This window comes from Nyctereutes procyonoides, unplaced genomic scaffold (assembly GCF_905146905.1).
Source record: "Nyctereutes procyonoides isolate TBG_1078 unplaced genomic scaffold, NYPRO_anot_genome, whole genome shotgun sequence".
Lineage (NCBI taxonomy): Eukaryota > Metazoa > Chordata > Mammalia > Carnivora > Canidae > Nyctereutes > Nyctereutes procyonoides.
The window spans coordinates 44,713,923-44,734,602 of record NW_026575125.1 but is presented as its reverse complement, the minus strand read 5'-3'; the positions used below and the strand labels follow the sequence as shown (position 1 = coordinate 44,734,602).

Below are 20,680 nucleotides of genomic sequence, written 5' to 3'. Positions count from 1 at the left end.
CCCAGCAGGGAGGCAGGAAGGCAGGAAGGCTGGCCTGTTGCCTGTCAGTTCCTATTCTTTCTAGATCACTGGCCCCCCGGCCCCTCCCAGGGCCGCCTTCTGCTCAGAACAGCTAGGGGCCTGGGCTCTGGGGCCATGAAAGGACAGGAGCTCTCTGAGCTGGATCTGTGGGACTCTTAGGAACCCCCCTATCTCCCATCCTTCACATCCTCCAAATTCTCTACTCTTTCCAGCTCCACTCATATAGAAGAGGGAGGGAGAGAGAGATTACTGTGATAGGTAGGTAGGGAGTCAGGGCATCTGGATTCTAGTCTGACTGGCAGTGTGAACATTAGCAAGACTCTTCCCCTCTGGAGGCCTCAATTTCCCCATCTGTCAAGTCAGGCAGGGCACTTTCCTTGGGAGAAGAGCCTCTTGATTGAGAATGGCGTTTCTTCTGATTTGTGCTTCTCTACTCAGGGAACATTTCTCTTAGCCAGCTTGGGAGACAACACAAAAGAGAATGAGAGCTTATTGCTGTGGTCAGGAATATTGGCCAGGGCCTCATCTTGATTTCCCAAAATGGTCGAATAGAACATTACTTGATCTGGAGCACCTCGCACAATAACAGCTGTAGTACCTGAGCCCAATTACTTAATGTCTCTCCATCTTGTTTTCTCCTCAGGAGAATAGGGCTTAGTGACACATACTTGACAGGGTGCTTGGGGAGATTCTAGCAAAGATGCAGGAGCCTAGCCTGGGTTTGGCCCAGAGGAGTCACTGTGAGTTCTCAAAACTGCTTCCTCTTACTTGAAGTTCCCAGCCCTCCCGGGGGAGCAGGGGAAGGAGCAAAGTTTCCAGTTGCAGTCTGGCCTACCGCCCAGCTGGTCTGGCCCCGCCTCCTTGGTTCCTCCTTCTAGGGAAGGGCTAGGGAGGAGGGGGTGGTAACACAGTGGAAGCACCGCCCGGCCAGGGGGCCTGCCCTCAGGACAGGTCCAGACCCATGGAGGCCCCCAGGAGGAGTAGCAGGTAGGAAGATAGCACCCCCCCCCCCCCCCCGCAGCCTGACCCCCTCCTTCTCTGCCCTAGCCTGGACACGGTCCTTGGGCTGCTGATTCAGCAGCCTCCTGGCTTCCTGGTTCCTGGCTCCACTCTTGAATTCTAGGAGGCCTTTGGTTTGGGGAAGGAGTTAGTGAGAGTGGGTGAGCATGGGCATCTGGGTGCCCAGTGCTGTAAGGACTCTGGAGCCCTGAGCAGCAGCACAGTCTGTGGCCTATGAGGGGTGTAACTAGTGGCTGCCTTGGCATGCTAGCCTGGCTCAGCACTGCAGGGCTTCCCATAGCCACTGAGATTCTCTGATACTCACATTCCTGAAGCCTAAGGGTCTCTTCTTCTCAGGTTTAATGAGATAATGCGTCAAGAACTCTGGCTGGTGACCAGCACATAGATAGCACTTGAGAAACAGTCGTTCTGATGATGATCATCATCATCATCAACATCATTTCAGAGTCTCTGACAAGAACAGTCTCAGATTCCAAGATCCTTATAAGGATCTAAGATTTGGGCATCCTCAAAATCACAAGGGAGATCCTGGGTAGCTTGCCTGGCCTGCAGCCACATTTCCTGGCCTTTACTTGGGCTTTGGAATAGCTAGTCCCTGACCACAACCTGCCTTCAAGGGCTGTGGAGGGGACAGGAGCTGGCTGATCTGGAAGGGCACTGGGTAGACCAGGCCCTCAGCCTCACTGCCCTACTGTCTCCTGGTCCCCCTTCCCCCACCCCTGTCCATTCTCTGGACTTTAATCGTGGGAAACAGGAGGCACAGGGGCCTTTGGACCCTTGCACTAGGGGTGGGGGCACAGCACTGGGGGGTGGCGTGTGGGCCACGTGCTAGGCACAGCACTGGCCTTGGAAGCAAAGATTCCTACTGGGAACCACTGTGTCCTCTGGCTCACTGGGCCCCAGCCACCCACTCAGCCCCCACCTTGTCACCTAGACCACTGAGACCTTGTCACCTCTCCTCCGCCCTCGCCTCACCTCTCCTCTGCTCTGGTGCTCTCTTGCCTCTCCAGTCTTCTCTCTGTGTCTTTTGTCTTGCCCTTTCTCTGTCTTTCTCCTTTTCTGTCTCACCCTTTCCTTGTCCCTTTCAGTTTCTCTCTGTCCCTTTCCCACTCCTCCCTCAGTGTTTCCTTCACCCTCCTGGCCTGGGTTCTTCCCCGGCTTTGGGCCCAGAGCCTCTTCTCCCTCTCTCCCTCCCTCCCTTCTCATCAGGGGCCTTCTATAAGGGGGAGCCCCCCCATACATCTTCACCCTTTCTCTTTCATTCCCCTTCCCTCCCCCTTCCCTCCCCGTGTGGCGTCTGGTGTGAGGAGGGCTCCCTTCCCCCTTCCCTGCTGTGGTGTCCCAGTGTCTCCGTGGCTCAGGTCCCCACGGAGTCACCTGGAGCACAGGAGGCCCAGACTGGATCTTTTGTCTCTGCTGCCCCCTGTTGTCATTGTGTTCTGTTTGTGGTTCGAGTGCCGTCCTCTCTTTCTTGACTTTGTGGTTTTTTTCTTTTTTTCTTCCTTCCTTCCTTCCTTCCTTCCTTCCTTCCTTCCTTCCTTCCTTCCCTCCCTCCCTCCCTCTCTTCTTCTCTTCCTCCCTCCCTCCTTATTTCCCCCTTTCCCTTCTCTCCTTCCTTCCCTGCCTCCCCACCTCCTACCCCTCCTCTTCTATTCCCAATCCTCCACCACCCATTCCTCCCAGTCTTTCCTTTCCCCTACCTCACTTACTCTCATTTCCTTGTCCCTGCTCCCTCACCCTGCTTCTCCCCTCCCTCCTTGTCTCTCTCTCTCTGTCTCTCTCTCTCTGTCTCTCTTTCTCTCTCTGTCTTTTGCTGTCTCTCAGGTCCACAGCGTCTCATACTCTACACCAGTATTGCTGTCCTACTCAGGTCCTTGACTCCATGAAGCTTATCCCCTCAGGCAGGCTGGCAGAGAGCAGGTAAGAGCTAGACCCAACCCTCCCCCCATCCTTCACCCTCCTGGGACAAATCTGCCACAGCATTGCCAGACCCCCCCTTCCCCATCTCCCTCTAGCCCCTGGAGTGATTGTGGATGGATGTCTGATCCTGTGAGGAGAGTGACTGGGAGACCAGGTAAGAGACCAGAGAGGACATTCAGATTCTGTTTGTAGTTTGTCCTTCCTTAAAAATCCCTCCCTAGATACCCACCCCCAAAAGTGGGAGTGGTCGGTTCTAGAATATGGAATATTTGAGCTGTTTTGAAGGATAAATAAGAGTTTGTCAGTTGGATAGGATAGAGAAGGGTGTTTAGACAGAAGGAATAATCACCCACACCTTTGAGAGCAACATTATTTCCAAGTTAATTGGAAATCACATTTTATATTTTCTAATCATAATGCAATAACATTAAATATTAATAGCAACAGCAAAAAGGTTAGGCCCGTTTGAGAGTTGAAAAAACTACTTGAATGAAAAAGGAAGTAAGAATGAATTTATAAACTATTTAGGATAAATATCAATTATAGACTATTTAGAATAAATGTCATCAGGAATACTATATATCAAAACCTACAGGATGTGACCATTGGAGATTCCCAGAGGAAAATTTATAGTCTTAAATGCTTTTATTAGAGAACAAGACAGTTTAAATAGAATGAACTAATTATTCCACTCAAGAATTTAGGAAAAGAACAACCAAAAGAAAGAAGAATAAAGTAATTACTATAGATAAACCTGGAAATTAATGAAATCGAAAACAAAAGATTTGATAAATTAAGAGGTGGTTTGCTTTATGAAAAGACCAGTAAACTAGACAGACTGTTCTCTGACAGATATGACAGAGAAAAGGCAAGAAAGACATAAATAAAATAAAGTATCATGAAGGGGATTTAAACAAATTTTGAAGAGATGAAAAAGTCATAAAAGATGCTTTGTATAATTCTATACCAATAAATGTGAAAATCTAGGTGAAATGGGTGGTTTTCTAGGAAAATATAAATTACCAAAATGACTTAAGGAGTGACAGAAAACCTGAATAGAATAGAACAATATAGAAGTTAAAAAGATGGCCAAAGTTTTCTCCTCAGAAATGGTACCAGGGCCCAGTTGATATTATGGAAGTTCTGGTATTGACAGAAGTTCTATTGAATCTGGAAAGATAGGATAATCGAAGAAAATGGACAGCTTCCCAATTCATTCCAGAAAGGAGGACTGAATAGGTCCTATAACTGGACTGAATAGGTTTAGACAAAAAAAAAGAAGAAAAGAAAAAAGGAAACTATAGCCTAATCTCATATATTAATACAGTCATGAATATTTTAAATAAAAGATAAATAACAAATAAAATAAAAAATAAACTGAATCCATCAGTGTATTGAAAAAAGAATGTATTGTGACAAATGGTTTGTCCCGGGAAGGCAGGGATTGTTAAACATTAGGAAAGCTGTTATTATGATGGATTACATTAATAGATTAAAGTAAAAATAACTATCTCCATAAATGCTGAAAAAAATAATCTGATAGAACTACACATCCATTCTTGATTTTAGAACTCTTAGTAAGTGTCCTAGTTATTTCTTGCTGTATTGGGGTAATTTGTTACACAGCAATAGATAACTAGTACAGTAAGCTCTCAGTGAAGAAGACCTTAGGGAAGCCCAGGTGGCTCAGCGGTTTAGCACCTGCCTTCAGCCCAGGGTGTGATCCTGGAGTCCTGGGATCGAGTCCCGCATCAGGCTCCCTGCATGGAGCCTGGTTCTCCCTCTGCCTGTGTCTCTGCCTCTCTCTCTCTCTCTCTCTCTCTCTCTCTCTCTCTCTCTCTCTCTGTGTCTCTCATGAGTGAATAAATAAAATCTTAAAAAAAGACATCCTTAACTTAGTAAAGAATTTTTTTTATCAGAAACCAAAGACAGTCATCAAATGTAATAGTGAAATGCTAGGTAAATTTCCATTAAGTTCAGGGACAAAGTAAGTATGACTGCTATCACTGTCACTAACCAACATTTTTTTCTAGAAGTTTTAAGCAGTGGTATTAAAAAAAGAAGAAATAAGTGGTATGAATATTAGAAAGAAAGACTCAGAATTAGCACTGCTTGAAGATGATATGGTTGTCTACTTAGGTAATAAAAGAATAAAAGGAAAACTTATTAGAACTAATAAGAAAATTACGTGAGATGGCTAGATACAAGATAAATATAAACCCAAACCATTAGCTTCTCTGAATACCAGCAATAACTAATTAGAAGACATAATAAAAAAAGATTCCATTCACAACAGTAGGAAAAAATGATAAAATTCCTAGGAATTGACAAGAAACATGAAATACTTTCCTGTAGAAAACTGTAAAATTTCATCAAAGGCTATGAGAAGACTTGAATAGTCAAGCATCCTATCCTGTTCCTAGATGGGGAGGTTGAATACGGTAAAAATGACATTTCCCCCCTCTCAATTTGGTTAAAAAGGTTCAATGCATTTTGCATTACAATTTCAGTGGTATTTTCTTTCTTTTTTTAAAAAATTTTATTTATTTATTCATGATAGACATAGAGAAAGAGAGAGGCAGAGACACAGACAGAGGGAGAAGCAGGCTCCATGCAGGGAGCCTGACACGGGACTCGATCCTGGGACTCGATCCTGGGACTCAATCCTGGGACTCGATCCTGGGACTCGATCCTGGGACTCGATCCTGGGACTCCAGGATCACACCCTGAACCAAAGGCAGGCGCCAAACCACTGAGCCACCCAGGGATCCCCTTCAGTGGTATTTTCTTTGGGACTTGGGCAATTGGATTTTAAAGTTCACTTGGAAGAGTAAATACCCATGAATCACTAAGAAAATTTTGAAAAAAAAGAACAGTGAGGGGCCATTTGTCCTATTAAATGCAAAACTTATCATGAAGCTGCAGAAATTACATATATAAACACAGAAATAGAGGATTATACATATGGAACAAAATAGAGAGTCTAAAAACAAACTCATATTCATATGGGAATTTAATTTATGATTAAAAAGTACATTTAAAGTCAGTAGGGAATCAGTAAATGGGATGGGACCATTGACTCCCATTTGGGAAAAATTTAAGTTAAACCTCTCTCTCATATAAAATCAAATGTACCAGAAGAAAATACTGAATATTTTTAAAATATTAGGGTAGAGAAGTCTTCCTGAGCATGAATTAAGAACCCAGAAGCCATAAAGTAAAGAACAATAATTTAGGCAACATTGAAGTTAGGAACTTCTGTGTGGAGAAAGAGACTATACACAAAGTTAAAACATAACAGGTTGGGGATCCCTGGGTGGCGCAGCGGTTTGGCACCTGCCTTTGGCCCAGGGCGCGATCCTGGAGACCCGGGATCGAATCCCACGTCGGGCTCCCGGTGCATGGAGCCTGCTTCTCCCTCTGCCTGTGTCTCTGCCTCTCTCTCTCTCTCTCTGTGACTATCATAAATAAAAATAAAAATAAAAAAAACATAACAGGTTAGGAAAAAGTATTTGCTACATAAATATCAGAGGTTAATATCTGTCTATATATCATCTCCTGGAAATCAATAAGAAAAAGATGTATAGCACATTTAGAATAGAGAAATAACATGATTTGGCAATTCAGCGAAGAAATCAACATCCATTAGCTGATGAATGAGAAAGGATATTCAAGCTTGCTAATAACTAAAGAAATGTAACTAAAACAACGAAGTACCAATTTTAAAGTGCCAAAATTTAAAAAGATTGGAAGAGTTGTGAGGAAACAGAACCTCTCATATTCCTTGACTGGAGTGCAAATTGGTGCAATTTTTTATGGCACCATTTGTTAGTTGCCCCCAGAATCTTAAATCTGCATATACTTCTAACCTGAGAGCCATGTCTTGGAGGTAGATTTCTGTAAGGTTTTACTACTTGATGGTTCCCCAACCAGATGTCTTTTCTAAAACATTCAATCCCAACTGCAAACAAACCATACTATGCAACTCTTTATCACATACCCTTGTAGGATAGCATTCTCAACCAGCTCTTAATGAAAAGGTTATATGATGTATGCTCCTCAAAATAAAGATGGGATTATGTGACCAGGAATAATCTTTTAGCCAGTCTATAAAAATTATGTGAGCAGAAATAATCTTTTAACCAGTCTATAAAAAATAACTTTTATCTACATTTTAAACAAAGTATGCATTCCTTTGGCCCAGCAATTCAACCTTTAGGCAGCCATCCTTCAAAACTACTTCCAGACATACACAAAGATGTTCGTTGCAGCATTGTTTATAATAGCGAAAAGTTAAAGCAACCTACATGTTCATCAATAGAGAACAGCTTTTCCTTCGTGATTCACCCATACTATGGAATACTCTTACAGATCAAAAGAAAAATATATATCTCTGTATACTGGCATGGAAGTATATCCAAGATTTATTGTTATATGAAAAACAAGTTGCAGAACAGGGCTTGTAGTATTATCCCATTCTGGTAAGGAAAAGAAAATCCATATAAAAATGTTGGAAACATGTTATACACATCATGTCATAATTTCAAAATTACTGGCTTTTTTCCTTGCTCCCATTTCCTTGCTTCTACTACCTCATTTCCTTCCTCCTCTATATCATTTCCCTATGTCCAGTTGTTCAGATCTTGCTTTTCCTTTTAATAACTAGCTCAAATACCACCTTATTCATTCAGCAAGATTTGTCCTGCCTACCCTCTGTTAGGCCTTTTGCTGAACCTTTGTGGCATATAGGAATGAATTGCATCTGGTCCTACCATCAGGGAGCTCAAGTCTATAAGGGAGAGACACATAGACGATGACAGTGCAGTGTGGTTTGGTATGGGACAGAAGAAAGTTCAGAGGGGTTGCTGAGGAAGGGTACCTAATCCTATCTGTCCCTGACAGGAGGGAACATGGGTACTGAGTCTTGAAAGAGTACTAGCTTACCTTGCCAGAAGTGGTCTTGCCTACTTTTTGGCTCTTGTGAGCAGGATGACCTAATGGGGGAAAATAGTTGAGTCAGTACCTTTCTTTATTCAAATCTAAGTTTGACCACTTACCAACTCTATGACTGTGGGCAAACCATTTAACCTCTGAGCCTCTGTTTCCTCATTAGTATAATGAGGATGATGCCTACTTACTTCTCAGAGCTGATTTAGGATTGGAGATGGTACGTGTAAAATTCCTGAGTGACTATCAACTCCTGAGGGGCAGGGACTGCCCATGTCTTGTTTTCCTCATAGCCAAGTATATAGCATTGGATTGGATTGGATCTAAAGGCTTTATGTGTCTGGGGATGGTTCTGGAGCAAAGAATGGGCCTGACCATAGTGGGACTTCTTATGTTAATGAGAAGGCTGAGAATAGTAAATGGGATGGAGGGGGTTGCACTATAAGAGAGAGCCACGTCTCAGGTCTTGGCATGAAGGTGACACATGAGCAGAAAAAATGGGCAGGTGGCCCTGGGAAATGGAGCCTAGATGGGGCATTCTGGCCCTGGTTCTTGGCCCTGTTCTTCTACTGATACCATCTTTCAATCTCATAGTCCAGGGCAGGGAAGCATGGTGGACCAATATTTGCACTGGTGCCAGCACATCTCAATTTCATTCTCAGTTCTTTCACTCACTAGCTGAGTGGCCATAAACAACTCACTTCACATCTCTGAACTTAGTTCCATATCTGTTAAAAGAAACACAATACCACTAACATCATGGGGTTTAAAGATGAGATCAATTGCTGAGTGCCTGGCACATAATGGGTACTCAAAAACAGCATAGCTGTCATTAGTGTTCATTTCAGTAGACACTTATGGAGTCCTGCTGTAGCCAGGGCCTATGATGGGTAATGGTTTTTGCCTCCCACAAGTCCCCAGTTAGTTGAAGAGACCAAGGAGGGCTATGATAGAGGGGATCATAGTGGTGGTGGGGTGCTGTAGAAGCCCAAAGGAAGGGATCTGGCCCATTCCAGGAGTGCTGCAGGTCAACTCACCCTAAGAGTTGAGTCTTAGAGGATGAGTAAGAGGTAGTCAGGGACAGAAGGGTAATGTGTGGAAGAACATTTCAGGCAGAAGGAGCAGCATATGCAGAAAAACCTAGATGTTATTGGATAGGGTCAGAGTTCTTAACCTGGGTTTCATGGGCTCTGGGTTGTCCCTGAACCTCCTGAAATTGAGTGCAGAATGTTTTGTGTGTACACCTATGGGCCTTTTTTGTTGGGGAGATGGTCCGTGGCTTTCGTTATATACATAAAGGGTTTGTGTTCCTCCAGAAGGGTTGAGAACCAATGTTGGTAGTGACAAGTATCATGGGAATGGATTCTAAATAGGAGAGAAATTTGGTAAAATTTGTGTTTTAGAAACATCACATCAGCAGTCCGTATGAGAAATGGATTGTATGCATGGGGGCCAGTTGGAAGGCCTAAACTGGGGTACTGGCATAGAAGGGAATGGAATTGAGCAGGACTACCCTGTTGCACTACTCCATTGGGTACCAGTCATATAGAAATATTTTCATTTCAAATTATGAAATCAAAAGCCTTTGGGAGTGATTAATGAGATAGACCCAACAAAAGATGAAGGAGAGGGAAGAGACAAGGATGAGTTGGCATTAGCAGAGGGCCAGAGGGACATGAATCCAGGATAACAGTGCAAGAGGAAAAGGCAACCTCTTTTAATACTTACCCAGCACTAACATCCTTGGGAATTACTAACTTCCAATCTACTCGGTTCTTGGAGATCCTGAGTGACACTGGAGACACTTATCTCTCTATGGACTTTGGAGAGGAACTAACGTTTGTGCGTCAGGTTGTTTCCCAAAGAAAGTGGTGTTGGGTCAATCATTCAAGGTCCATAAAGATTTATAGAGCTAGAGATGGGAGAGGATGCTCTAAGAGTACACGCAAAGGCCCAGGGGTGAGAGATGGTGAAACTGAACATGGGAAGGGGGCAGAGCTTAGACCTGCCCCAAATAGCTCTCTGGGGAGTTCAGGCTTCATCCTTCGTGGTAGGCCAGGTAGAGAGCCATGAGTAGTTCTTGAGTAGGCGAAGTGACACATCAAAGTGGCTTTTTAGAGGATGAGAAACTAGGGAGGAGGCAGCCATTGTAATCCAAGAGAGAGATTCGCTAAGGTAGTGGCTGTGGGGATAGAGCAGAGGGGATGCATTTGAGAGGTGATGGGAAGAGAGAACTGGAGTAGTAGGCCAAATAAATAGTGGGGGTTGAAGGGAGTAGAGAGGACAGAGTTTGGAATTCAGAGGGAGCTTCAGTGTTCAGGTCTGGCCATGGAGTCATTCATTCAACAAATACCTACTGAGTGCCAAACACTGTGCTGGGCATCAGGAAAATGGCACTGGACAGAACAGATGCTGGACCTGATGGATCTTGTGGTGGATGAGATGGATAACAAATAAACAACTAAATATATAGACTGTGTCTGGTGCCATACCTCTCTGGGGGACGATGCTCCAGACAGAAGGAACATAGAGCACAAAGGCCTGGAGACAAGAGTTTGCGTGTCATGTTTGAGGGACAGCAAGGAGACCAGTATGATTGGAGAAAGAGTCAACAAGGAGTGAGAAGAGTAGAAGATGAGGAGGTGAAATCCACAGAATTTGGTGACTGACTTGTTAAGGGAGCGGGAAGAATGACTCTCGGGTGTGTTTGGGGCTTGAGCAAGTGGGTGGATGGTGCTGCTTTTTGCTAAGGTACAAAACACAGAGGACAGGTTGGCAGTGGTAAGATGCCAAGTTTGAGGTCCCTGTGAGCTCTGAAGGCCATCCTGATGGGGCTTCCTGCAAGAATTAGGCTTGGGGGCGCTGAGGCCTAGGAGAGAGATCCATGAAACAGGGTTGGGGTAGGGGTCCTAAGCCATCCCTGAAGTCATGCAATGTAGTGAGATCACTGACACAGGATGTGGAATGATAGAGAAGAGGACCAGAGCAGAACTGGGGAAGAGGGACCAACCTATGAGTAATGAGGAGAAGAAGAAGAGATGGGGTGGTCAGAGGAGTAGGAGGAAAACCAGCAGGGAGGTGGGCTCAGGGAAGCAGAGGAAGGAAAGAGCCATCCACATACAGGAGGGGCTTGTAAAGAGTGGCAAGTATTACAGCTGGGGGAAGGCAGATGAGGGTAGAAGAGTCTATTGGCTTTAACCACTAGGAGGTCCTTGGTGACCTGGCTGAGAACAGTTTCAGTGACATGGTGGGTGCATGAGGCATATTGCAGTGGGCCGAAGAGCTCGTGGGAGGTACTGAGGTGGAGATGGCCAGTGTAGATGAATTTCTCAAGAAGCTTAGCTGTGAAGAGGAGAGAGGGACAGTGATTGCTAGAGGGAGATGTGGGGGCAGATAGAGGGTTTTTATTCCCAGATGGGAGAGACTTGAGCTTCTATAAATGTGGTAAGAAGGAGGCAACAGAAAGAGAGAGAGAGAGAGAGAGAGAGAGAGAGAGAGATTGAAATACAGGAGGGAGAGGGGATGATGGTTGTGGAGGAGGTAGCAGGTGTGGGCTCCAGAGCCCAAGTGGAGGGGCTGGCCTTAAGTAGTATAGGGGCCCTCTCTTTCTCACACAGAAGCAGAGCAGAGGTAGTAGGGGCGAATACAAGGGCGTTGAAGGGGTTGGTGAAAGAAATGCTTTGGTGAAGTTTGGAGCAGCTGCCGGAGATCCAAGGGCAGAGATCAGGGAGCAAGGAGGAAGCAAAGGAGTACTTCTGGTTGAGAGGGAGGACTTCCTGCAGGAAGCAGCATTTAATCTGGCCCATAACGTTTCAGATGGGATTTTGATAGCGAAAGATGTGTGCCGAAGGAAGAAACAGAGTCACCAAAGCAGAGATGTGTAAAGAGGCTGGCCATTCTGATGGAATAGTGAATGAGCTAGTTTGATGGAGGCTGAGCATGAGGGAGCCACTGATAATGACAGTACTAATAACAGTTACTGCGTATGAAGCACCAAACCTACCCTGTGGCAAGTGCTTTGAATACTTGAATTCATTTCATCCCACCATGCCCTGCGGAATAGGCATTTTTCTCACTTCGTAGATGAGGAAAGTAAGTCCTAGTGAAGTAAAGAAGCAGACCCAAGGTCACCCAGCTAGTAGGAGGTGGGGGCTGATATTTGTACCAAGATCTGTCCAACTCTGAAGCCAATGCTTTTTCCACTGGACAGGGTAGGTCAGGTGAAGCCATCTGGTGGGGGAGCCTTGAATACCAAGTTGAAGAGCTTGACCTTTATCCAGGAAGCAATGGGGAGCCAAAGTGGGTGTCTAAGCAGAGACAAGCAAGAGATCTGTGCTTGCGGACTTTATTAGGAAGCCTAGTGGGTCCAAAAGGGTAGAGAGAAGAAATTCGGAGGTGACTGCAGGGTCAGGGTGAGGGGTGGCAGGAGCTGGGCCTGGATATGAGGGGATGTGAGCAGCAGGACTGGAAGATCACTCATTTTTCATGACAGCCTTGAGAAGTGTGGAGACTTCTCCTTTTATAGATGAGGAATGGGAAACTCAGGGGGATCTGCTTGCCCAGGACTTGAGCTCTGCTTCACGTGGTTTTGCTGACTCAGTGACTCTGTGGAACAGTGTGTCAGAGGGAGCTTGAAGGATGAAGTGGGGGGCATGTGTGCTCGGGTGTGTGTATGTGCGCATGTGCGTGGGTGTGTGCTTGTCCAGCTGTCAGATGGACCGCAGTGCCTTCCCTTGCCTGTCCTCTCTCCTTTCCATCTCTTCCCAGCCCTCCAGGTTCCAGGATTCCACACTTCCTGCATCTCTTGAGCCACGGGGTCTGGGAGTGGGGATGATACCATTTCATTGGCTATCTCTCCAGAGGATCAGCCTTTTTCTTCCTGAGGCAGCTGGACCCCTCTCAGCCCTCCTGTCTGTCCATCCACGCCATGAAACCGTAGCCCAGCTCCAGTGACTGCCACGTGCAGACCGGCCCCTGGGATCATTCCGCAGGACCCTAGGGCCCAGGGCCTGTTCCTGTACCGACTCCTCCCTGCCACTGCGGCACTTCTGCGTGGGGGCGAATGGCCGCCTTGGGAATTAGATTCAGTTCATGAGCTGTGAGCAGTAACCACCACCACATCCCCGTTGCTCTGATTTGCCAGGCGCTTGATGCATGTTCCAGTCCTTTCAACAATCCTGTGGGCTTGGCATCCTGAGCCCTATTTTTATAGATGAGGACACTGAGGCTTCAAGAGGGGCCAATAACATGCCTGGGCACATAGCCTGGAAGCGCTCATAGAGCTGGCCTTGGAACCCAGGTCTGTTTGCTTTCAAAGCTGTGGGCTTTCTACACTCCATGCCTGAGCATCTCCAACCTCCGCTACCCAGAGCCTTCCAGAAATAGAAATCTTTGTCCTTTAAGGGCAGCCTAGAGTTCTAGAGATAGTGCCAAGTTCACCTAAGGGACCTAGTGGGATGAGTTGGAGACTTGGAGCTCTGAGAACTCCACATTGAAATCCTGACTCTACCACTTTCCCAGCTGTGTGACCTTGGTTGGGCTGGTTAACCAACCTCTCTGAGCTTCAGTTCCCTTCTCTCTAAAAGGTTGCAGTGTTGTTGCACGAGTTCAATGAGCCAATGTCTGCAAAGAGCCAGCACAGAGCAGGATGCTACTATTTCTATTCAGATGAAGGTTGGGTACCTGTCAGGTCCGAAATAGAATTGGTATACTCTGGGCCTGACTATAAGTGAGCCCAGCCTGGGTGTGGGGGAGGGCTATCTCAGGCTCCTTGGAGACTGAGTAGGGTGTGGCCCTAGCTAATCTGTCACACTGGCCTCCCCATTCAGACCCCCATCCCAGCCCTACTGCCCTGGTTCCAGCCATTCATGTATCTCCCTGCTCTGCAAACTAATGCCTCTGCCTCTCTCTGTCACCCGCCTGCCTGTGGCCTCTACCCTGCCCTTCCTGGCCTCAGGGAAGAGGAGGAGGAGGAGACTGAGGAAGAGGAAGAGGAAGACGCTCATCAGTTCTGCTGTCCGGCCTCCGAGTGCAGTAGTCCCTCCTCTCGGTAACTGAGAGGGCATGGGTCATTTTCTATGCAGAAGCAAAAGCCTTAACCAGCCCCCTCACCCCCGCCGACCCACACACCCTGCCCTCAACCCCCCCAGGGGACCCTGTCCCTGCTTCAAGATGGGCAAGCATCGTGCCCCTTCTTCCCCCACCTCCTTGGAATTCCCACCCCCATCCCCACTGCTGTCTCCCCTGGACTCCAGCCCCCGAATTATGAAGGCTGGAGCCCTAGATCTGAATAAAACAGCTTGGAGCTTGGAGCTTGGACCCTCCCGCACCTGCACCCCACTTCCCAGGCACCCTGGAGCCTGCCACTCCTGGAGAGGTCTCCAAATGACATCCTAAGGACCTACCTCTGTCCTCTGTGAGCACAAACAGAGATGCAGGGTGCCTAGGGCTTTAGAGGACCAGACGGGGGCGGGACCCAGCCTGCCTAGTTCCTACCCCCACCCCCTCACTCCCACCCCGCCCCCCGCCTTGCTCGGTCCCTCGGTCCAGGTCCCTCGCCGTGGCCATTGTTGCCATCTCTTCCCCCTGCTTGAAGGCCTCGTCCACGCCCTCTGCCACTCCCATAGTGCTCTGTAAATATGATCAGGAGGAAAAGGCCTTTCAGAGAGTGCGTGTGTCGCTGTGTACAAAGGAATTTCCATCAATAAAAGCTGATCTCTTCTCTCTGTCTGATGTATGATCCACCCTGCCCCCACTTTCCTCTCCTCATCCCCACCAGGGCCTTACTTCTTTCCTAGCCAAGGCTGAGAACAGGGCCTGGGAGAGAGAGAGAGAAAGGGTGGGGGGAAGGCTTCAGTTTTTGTTATTGTCAACACCCAAGAGACAGGCACTCAATGAACGAATGAATGGTGTGGCGCTCTCACTGTGGGCAAGCCTGCCGCCCTTCTCCAGCCTGTCAACCTGAGGCGGCGTGAGCTGGCCAACTTGGACATATCGCTTAACCCCTCTGCTACCTAGTCTCCCCCATGTGCGAAAGGAGGAGAGAGGTTGGGTCAGAGGATCTCCAGGGGCTCCTCCAGCTCTGACATTCTGTCAGCCTCAGATGCTATGATTTTAAGAAACTGCAATTACATGAATTTAAATATGATAATTCAGTGACACATTCCATGCAATTCTGGGGTTTCTATTTCTACAACACTGTGATTTAAGGATTCTCCAATCCTGTGTTTTTAAGATTTCCTGATTCTATTATTTAAAAAAAAATTCTGATGGTATGATTTTAATGTTCTGTGACGGTAAGAGTCCTTGATTCTGTACTTTCACGGTTCCGATTCTATAGCTTTAGGGATCTCTGAATCTTAGGGGGAGCTGTTACCTCCAGATGCAACGACCCTAAATATTTCCTGCACCTTCCAGAAGCTGGTTCTCAGAATCCCTAGGCTGTTGGCAGGAGGGTGGAAGGTATCCTTTATGGACTGTAGGACCCACACCTTCCATCATATGTCTGTGTTGGGAACAAAGCCAGGAGACACCCAGGTGGGCTCATACCCTGGCTTTCCCTTCCTGAGCCTTTGGCATTGAACAAATCTGAGTTTACCTTCTGGTTCTCTCACTATCTGTGTAATCTTGAGCAAATACGTTCTCCTTGAGCTTCATTTTCCTCCTGAGCGCAGTGAGAGTATATCTACCTCTGTGGGATATCGTGAGGATTAGCAAGAAAAACCCAAGGACCTCAGCGTATAGGGTTTGGTCTGGTGCACAGTTGGGCAAGTGTGTAGTGACTGGTGGCCCTTGCTTTGATGAGGGTCCATGTGAGAGTCCTGCCTCTCCTTCCTTTCAGCCCTCCTTTCAGCATCCCCATTACATTGGTCCTGTCCTATTCCCGGAGGCTCACCTTATTCCCTCACTGTGTGTTTCACTCAGGTACTCAACTCATCAACTCCTTTACTCATTCACATCCCAATTTATTTCTCCCCTCCCTCTGACCTCTTCTCTCTCTCTCTCTCTCTCTCTCTCTCTCTCTCTTTCTCTCTCCCACCTTTACTCTTCCAGAAGGCATTGCTCGAGCACCTGACTGTGGGCAAGGCTTCAAGCTAAATGCTGTGACGAGTCCAAAGGAAGACAGTGGCTGTGTTCTCCATAAGTTCTCCATCTCTCAGGGGAGATGAGAATCCCTTTGGGAAAATAGGCAGGACGTGAGAGGCAGAAATGACTGAGTATATAGATGGCTTTGCTGGCAAGCAAGATATGTTCCTGGCCCAAAGAGTAGAAAAGCAGGTCCAGGTGGGTTGGGGAGGATGGCAGTATCAAGGAGGGCTTGCTGGAGGAGGAGGGGTGAGAGTGGAAGACTGGGAAGGTTTGAATGGGTGGTGGACATGAAGAGGCATCATAGGCTATAGGCATAGCCTGGACAAAAATGTGGTAGAGAGCTCCAGGGTTGTGCTAGGGAATGGTGTGTAGATTGCTCTGTTCAACTGGCTCTCTAGGGTGTGTGAGGGCTGGACGACCTGTGGCTGGAGACACCATCCTACCTTTTCTCTGATTGGAGATACAAGGAAGTGGGGTGGGGGTGGGGGTTCGGCTAACTGGAGGGAGAGGGCAAGTCAAGGTCAGATGATCACTGTGGGAGCCAAGGAAGTGTAGACCCCTGTATAGGCAACTGAACTGGCTGAGGGCTTGTGCTTTGGGAAGGGGGAAGGTTTCCCATCAGTTGTGGGGGGAAACGTGTGTGCCTGTGCATGTGTGTGCGTGTTTTTCTGTGTGGTGGGCAGGTGGATCTGTAGTGAGAGACTATGCTTTATCACGTATCTAAGGGAACGTGATCGTGTGAGGCTGGGCATGAGGAATTCTGAGTGCGTGTATGCAAGTATGATTGTGTGAGGTGGTGACTTTTTGTGCCCAACAGGCTGTGTGTGCCTGGTAGAGATAATCACAAAACTGGGTGTGGGTGGCTTTCGAGCATATGGGGCTATGACTTTTAGGGTGACAGTTGTCAGGCAAGATGGTCACACACATTCAGATACAACTGCCGCCTGTCTTAGGAGATCAAGGTGGTTGCTGAGCATGTGCTGTGTGCTGGGCCCTGGCCTGGGCATGCACAGTCCACAGAGGTGAATCATACCCCACCACTGCCCTTGGGAGATAGGAGCAGGGAAGGGGAGGGACACTTGGAGGGAGTACCATGAGTTAGCTGCCCATAAGGACCACCCATGACATGAGTGTGCACAAGACACAGCATGGGGAGTAGTTGGACCCTGTCAGGTTCGGGGTAGGTGGTGGGCAGCAGGAAGTGAGTCAGAACTGACTTTCAAGGAGGGCTCATCTGCTCAGAGTGCTGCAAGATGCAGATAAGCTCACCCAGACCAATGAAGTCTGAGGCAAAGTAGAGAGGGAGGCCATCCTGGGCAGAAGAAACAAAGGAAGAATATGAGCACAGGCACTGGGCTTACACCACCTAGCAAGTTCAAGTAGCCTGCTATTGTCTGGGAGCTTAAAGGTGCAGGATTGGGGGTGTGCTGGACAGATTCAAGGGGCTTCTCCAACTAAAAGTGGGACACTGGCCTGGAAGGTAGGGGATTCGGATTCTCATTCTTCATGACCTGGACACGTCACTTTGACTTTGTGGGCCTTGGTTTGGATCTCTGGGATTGGCTGGTCCATGAAGTCCATCCCAGGTCTGTGGCTCTTCTCCCCTTGGCTAAACCCGTGACTCAGTATTCTCGAAGTCAGGCACTTCTTCCATCTAACCCCAGTCTTTCCTGCTTCCTCTTGGGTTGCTTCTTTTCACACTCCACAGATAGTTCCCCAGCATCTGGCCCTGTGCATGTCACTATAAGAAGGCACAGGGAGCCAGAAAATGAAGACCAGACCTGGGAGGGGTGGTTCAGCGTGGAGGGGGTCAGAACATGAGTGTCGATGTGGCTCCTGGTCCCACCACTGGTAAGCTTTGAGCCTTTGGGCAAATTATTTCATCCTTCTGTACTCCAGTTTCCTCCTCTGTTGTCTCCTTTGGGGAGAACAACCCAGACCTTGCAGAGTTGCTAGGCCTAGCCAAAAGTAGGTACTTGGTAAGTGACAACAATTCTTTTTAGGGCTGCGAAGAAGTAGAGGTGGGATTCAAACCCAGGCCTGTGTGCTCCCAAGCCCATGTTTGCCTACTGTCTCCCCAGTCAGCCCCTCTGATTGGCTTCCTCCCCTGCCAGCCTCTATGCCAAGCCAGGCTGGCCTCAGGTTTGGAATCTTCATGGCATTGGGATTGGGCAGCAGAAATGGCTTGCAGAAGAACCGTCAGAGGAGACCAAGGTGACTGGGGTCCCTCAGTCCCTCTGCCCTACCCACCCCTTTGTCCGACCTCCTCATCTAGTATCCTCCAAAGCCTGAAGCCCCTGCTCTCATGTAGGTGTGCTGACCTCCTCTTCTTGTTTTCTTGTCTCTCACTTCCGGTGCCCCCCTCCAGCCTAAGTTGTCATGGGGATAGTCCTCAGCATCCCTAGCTTCCTCTTGCCCTCATCTTATGGTATCCATAGCGACAGCCCCCATTCATTTCCATAGCAACTGTATCCTGATCCTGTCCCCTGCTGGCTGCCTGGCTCCAGCAGTGCCAATAAAGGGAAGGAGGAAGAGAGGCCTCCCATTAGGAATGGCATCCAGGGAGGGTCAATGCCCCCACTCCGTGGGCAGGCCACCCCAACTCCCTACAGAATGTCCTGCCCTGCTTCTCCCCATCTCACTGCCTTGGCTTACAAGGTCACTCACTCACTTCTACCAGCTCCTCTTAGGCAAGGAGGTTCCTCCCCATGGAAGCATTTAAGGCAGCAGGGAAACTAGTTCAGGCTCTGGGCTTTGGCTTCCTGTCCTACCACTTGCTAGCTCTGAGACCTTTTGGCAGTTACTTGCCCCCTCAGAGCCTTTTTCCTCACCTGCAAAATAGGAATCCTAATTCTTCCTTCACGTTTGTCATGCAGATTAAATAATATGCCAAAATGCCTGACACAGGGAAGGTGCACTGTAAGTGTGAGTTTATTTTTATTCTGTGCAGCCACCCCCAAGCAGAAGGAATCTCTCCTGAGCTCCCCCAGCACTTCTTCTGTTCCCCAGCCTTGAGAACTTTCAGCTTTGTACTGTGTTATTTGTGTAACATGGTTTATTTCCCCCACTACAGAGGATGCTCTCCAGCTTCCCCCACAGAATAGCCCAGAAGACAGTGTACATAGGCATGCATGCACATGCACACGTGTGTGTGTATGTGTGTGTGTGTGTGTGTGTTCTTGTGTTCTTTGCTCCTGCTGGGAGGAGTCCAGGGGGGTGTCTCCCAGGCCCTATCTGTAGTCCTGGAACCCAAAGAGGGAATTGCATTTCCCTCTAGCCCTGCATAGATGAGAAACAAGTACAGAGAGGGAAAGGGGCATGTCCAGGCTCACACAACTGACAGTCAAGACCTGAACGAGAGAGGAGAGATTTTCCATGTGATCAGCATGCTCCTCAGTGTTTTGGGGGCCCTGAGTAAAGGGATTTCACATCTCCAGGTCTGATTTCTTCGGCAGTATGTATGATATCAGAGGCAGCACCCCCAAGCACTGTCCTTTCTGCCAGGCCCTGTTGGGGGAGGCTGCGTTGACAGCCTGACCTCCCTGCCACTATTCTCTCTGCAACCAAAATTGGGGGCCAGCTCTGAAGGGAAGAATTGCCAAAGAGCAGAGAGCCAGGGGCAGCAAGAAGCTGGGAGTGGCGAAAGGTGATTAGATGTCAGGAAAAAACAGCCTGGGCCCTGTGCTTGCATCCTGACTTTCTCTCTTGATAGCTTGTGTGACCTTGAGCAACTTTATATTGCCTCTCTGAGCCTCAGTGTCCTCATCTATAACACACGGCTAATGGTGTCTGCCTTGATAAGTTTCCAGGACTCAGCTCATTAATGCTCTTGCCCTCAGGGTAGAGGTGGCTATAGGGCCCTATGGCAGCAGAGGAAGGACCTGTAAGCCAACCCGTGTGGAGGGGGCAGTCTGCATGGATGGGCACACCTTAGCTAAATGTTGAAGGGTGAGCCAGAAGTAGCCAGGTTGAAGTAATGGGGCAGAAGGTATATGAGGCAGGGGTCAGGAGAGCCATCCATGGCTCTGGTGAGGTAGCTGGAGATTATCCCATGGATGATGATTTCTATAAAGCCAGAGGTAGATCACATCCCTCCTCTGCCCTTTCAGAGCAAAGCCACAGTCTTTACCATGGGCTCAGTGCCCTTCACAATTGGGCCCCCCTTACCCCCTGATCTTACCTCCTGTCACTCTCCCCTTGTTCACTCTACTCCAGCTACACTGGCCTCCTTGTTGTTTTTTGAATATGCCAGGCATTGTGGGTTTTTTTTTTTTTTGGTTGTTGTTGTTGTTTTTTACCGCAGAGTCTTTGCACTGGCTCTACCTTCTGTCTGGATTGCTTTGGCCTCAGGTGACCACACCACTCACTCCCTCACTTCCATCTGGGCTCAGCTTATACGCCCTTTCTTCAAAAAGACATTCCCTGACTGCCAGGTTGAAACAGCACCTTTTTTCACTCAGCTGTACTTTCTTTCCTAACACTCATCTCTACCTGAAATTATAGTCTGTATTTATAGCTTGCATCTCCCACTAGAATGTCACCTCCCCTAGGGAACACATCTTCTGTGTCTTGTTCACCATTACATTTCCAGCACCTAGCGCTGTGCCTGGCACATGAAGAATGGATTGGAAGAGGACACAGGAGGGGGAGGTCAAGGCTTAGGTGGGAGGACTTATTAGGAAAG

General features: G+C 47.9%; 1 protein-coding gene across 5 annotated transcripts in view; it reads left to right on the top strand.

Moving 5' to 3' along the window:
- IQSEC2 (IQ motif and Sec7 domain ArfGEF 2) overlaps positions 1-20,680 on the top strand; it is a 79,227-nt gene that overhangs the window by 36,279 nt on the left and 22,268 nt on the right. For 2 of the 5 annotated variants that reach the window (XM_055338193.1, XM_055338197.1), the window contains exon 3: positions 2,866-2,961. The exons of 2 other annotated variants lie outside the window; for them this stretch is intronic. In XM_055338193.1, the coding sequence (XP_055194168.1) occupies positions 2,866-2,961 (96 nt within the window). Of the gene's footprint in view, positions 1-521; positions 1,009-2,865; positions 2,962-20,680 lie in introns of those variants that run through there. One more of the 5 variants, XM_055338196.1, reaches the window with a different exon arrangement.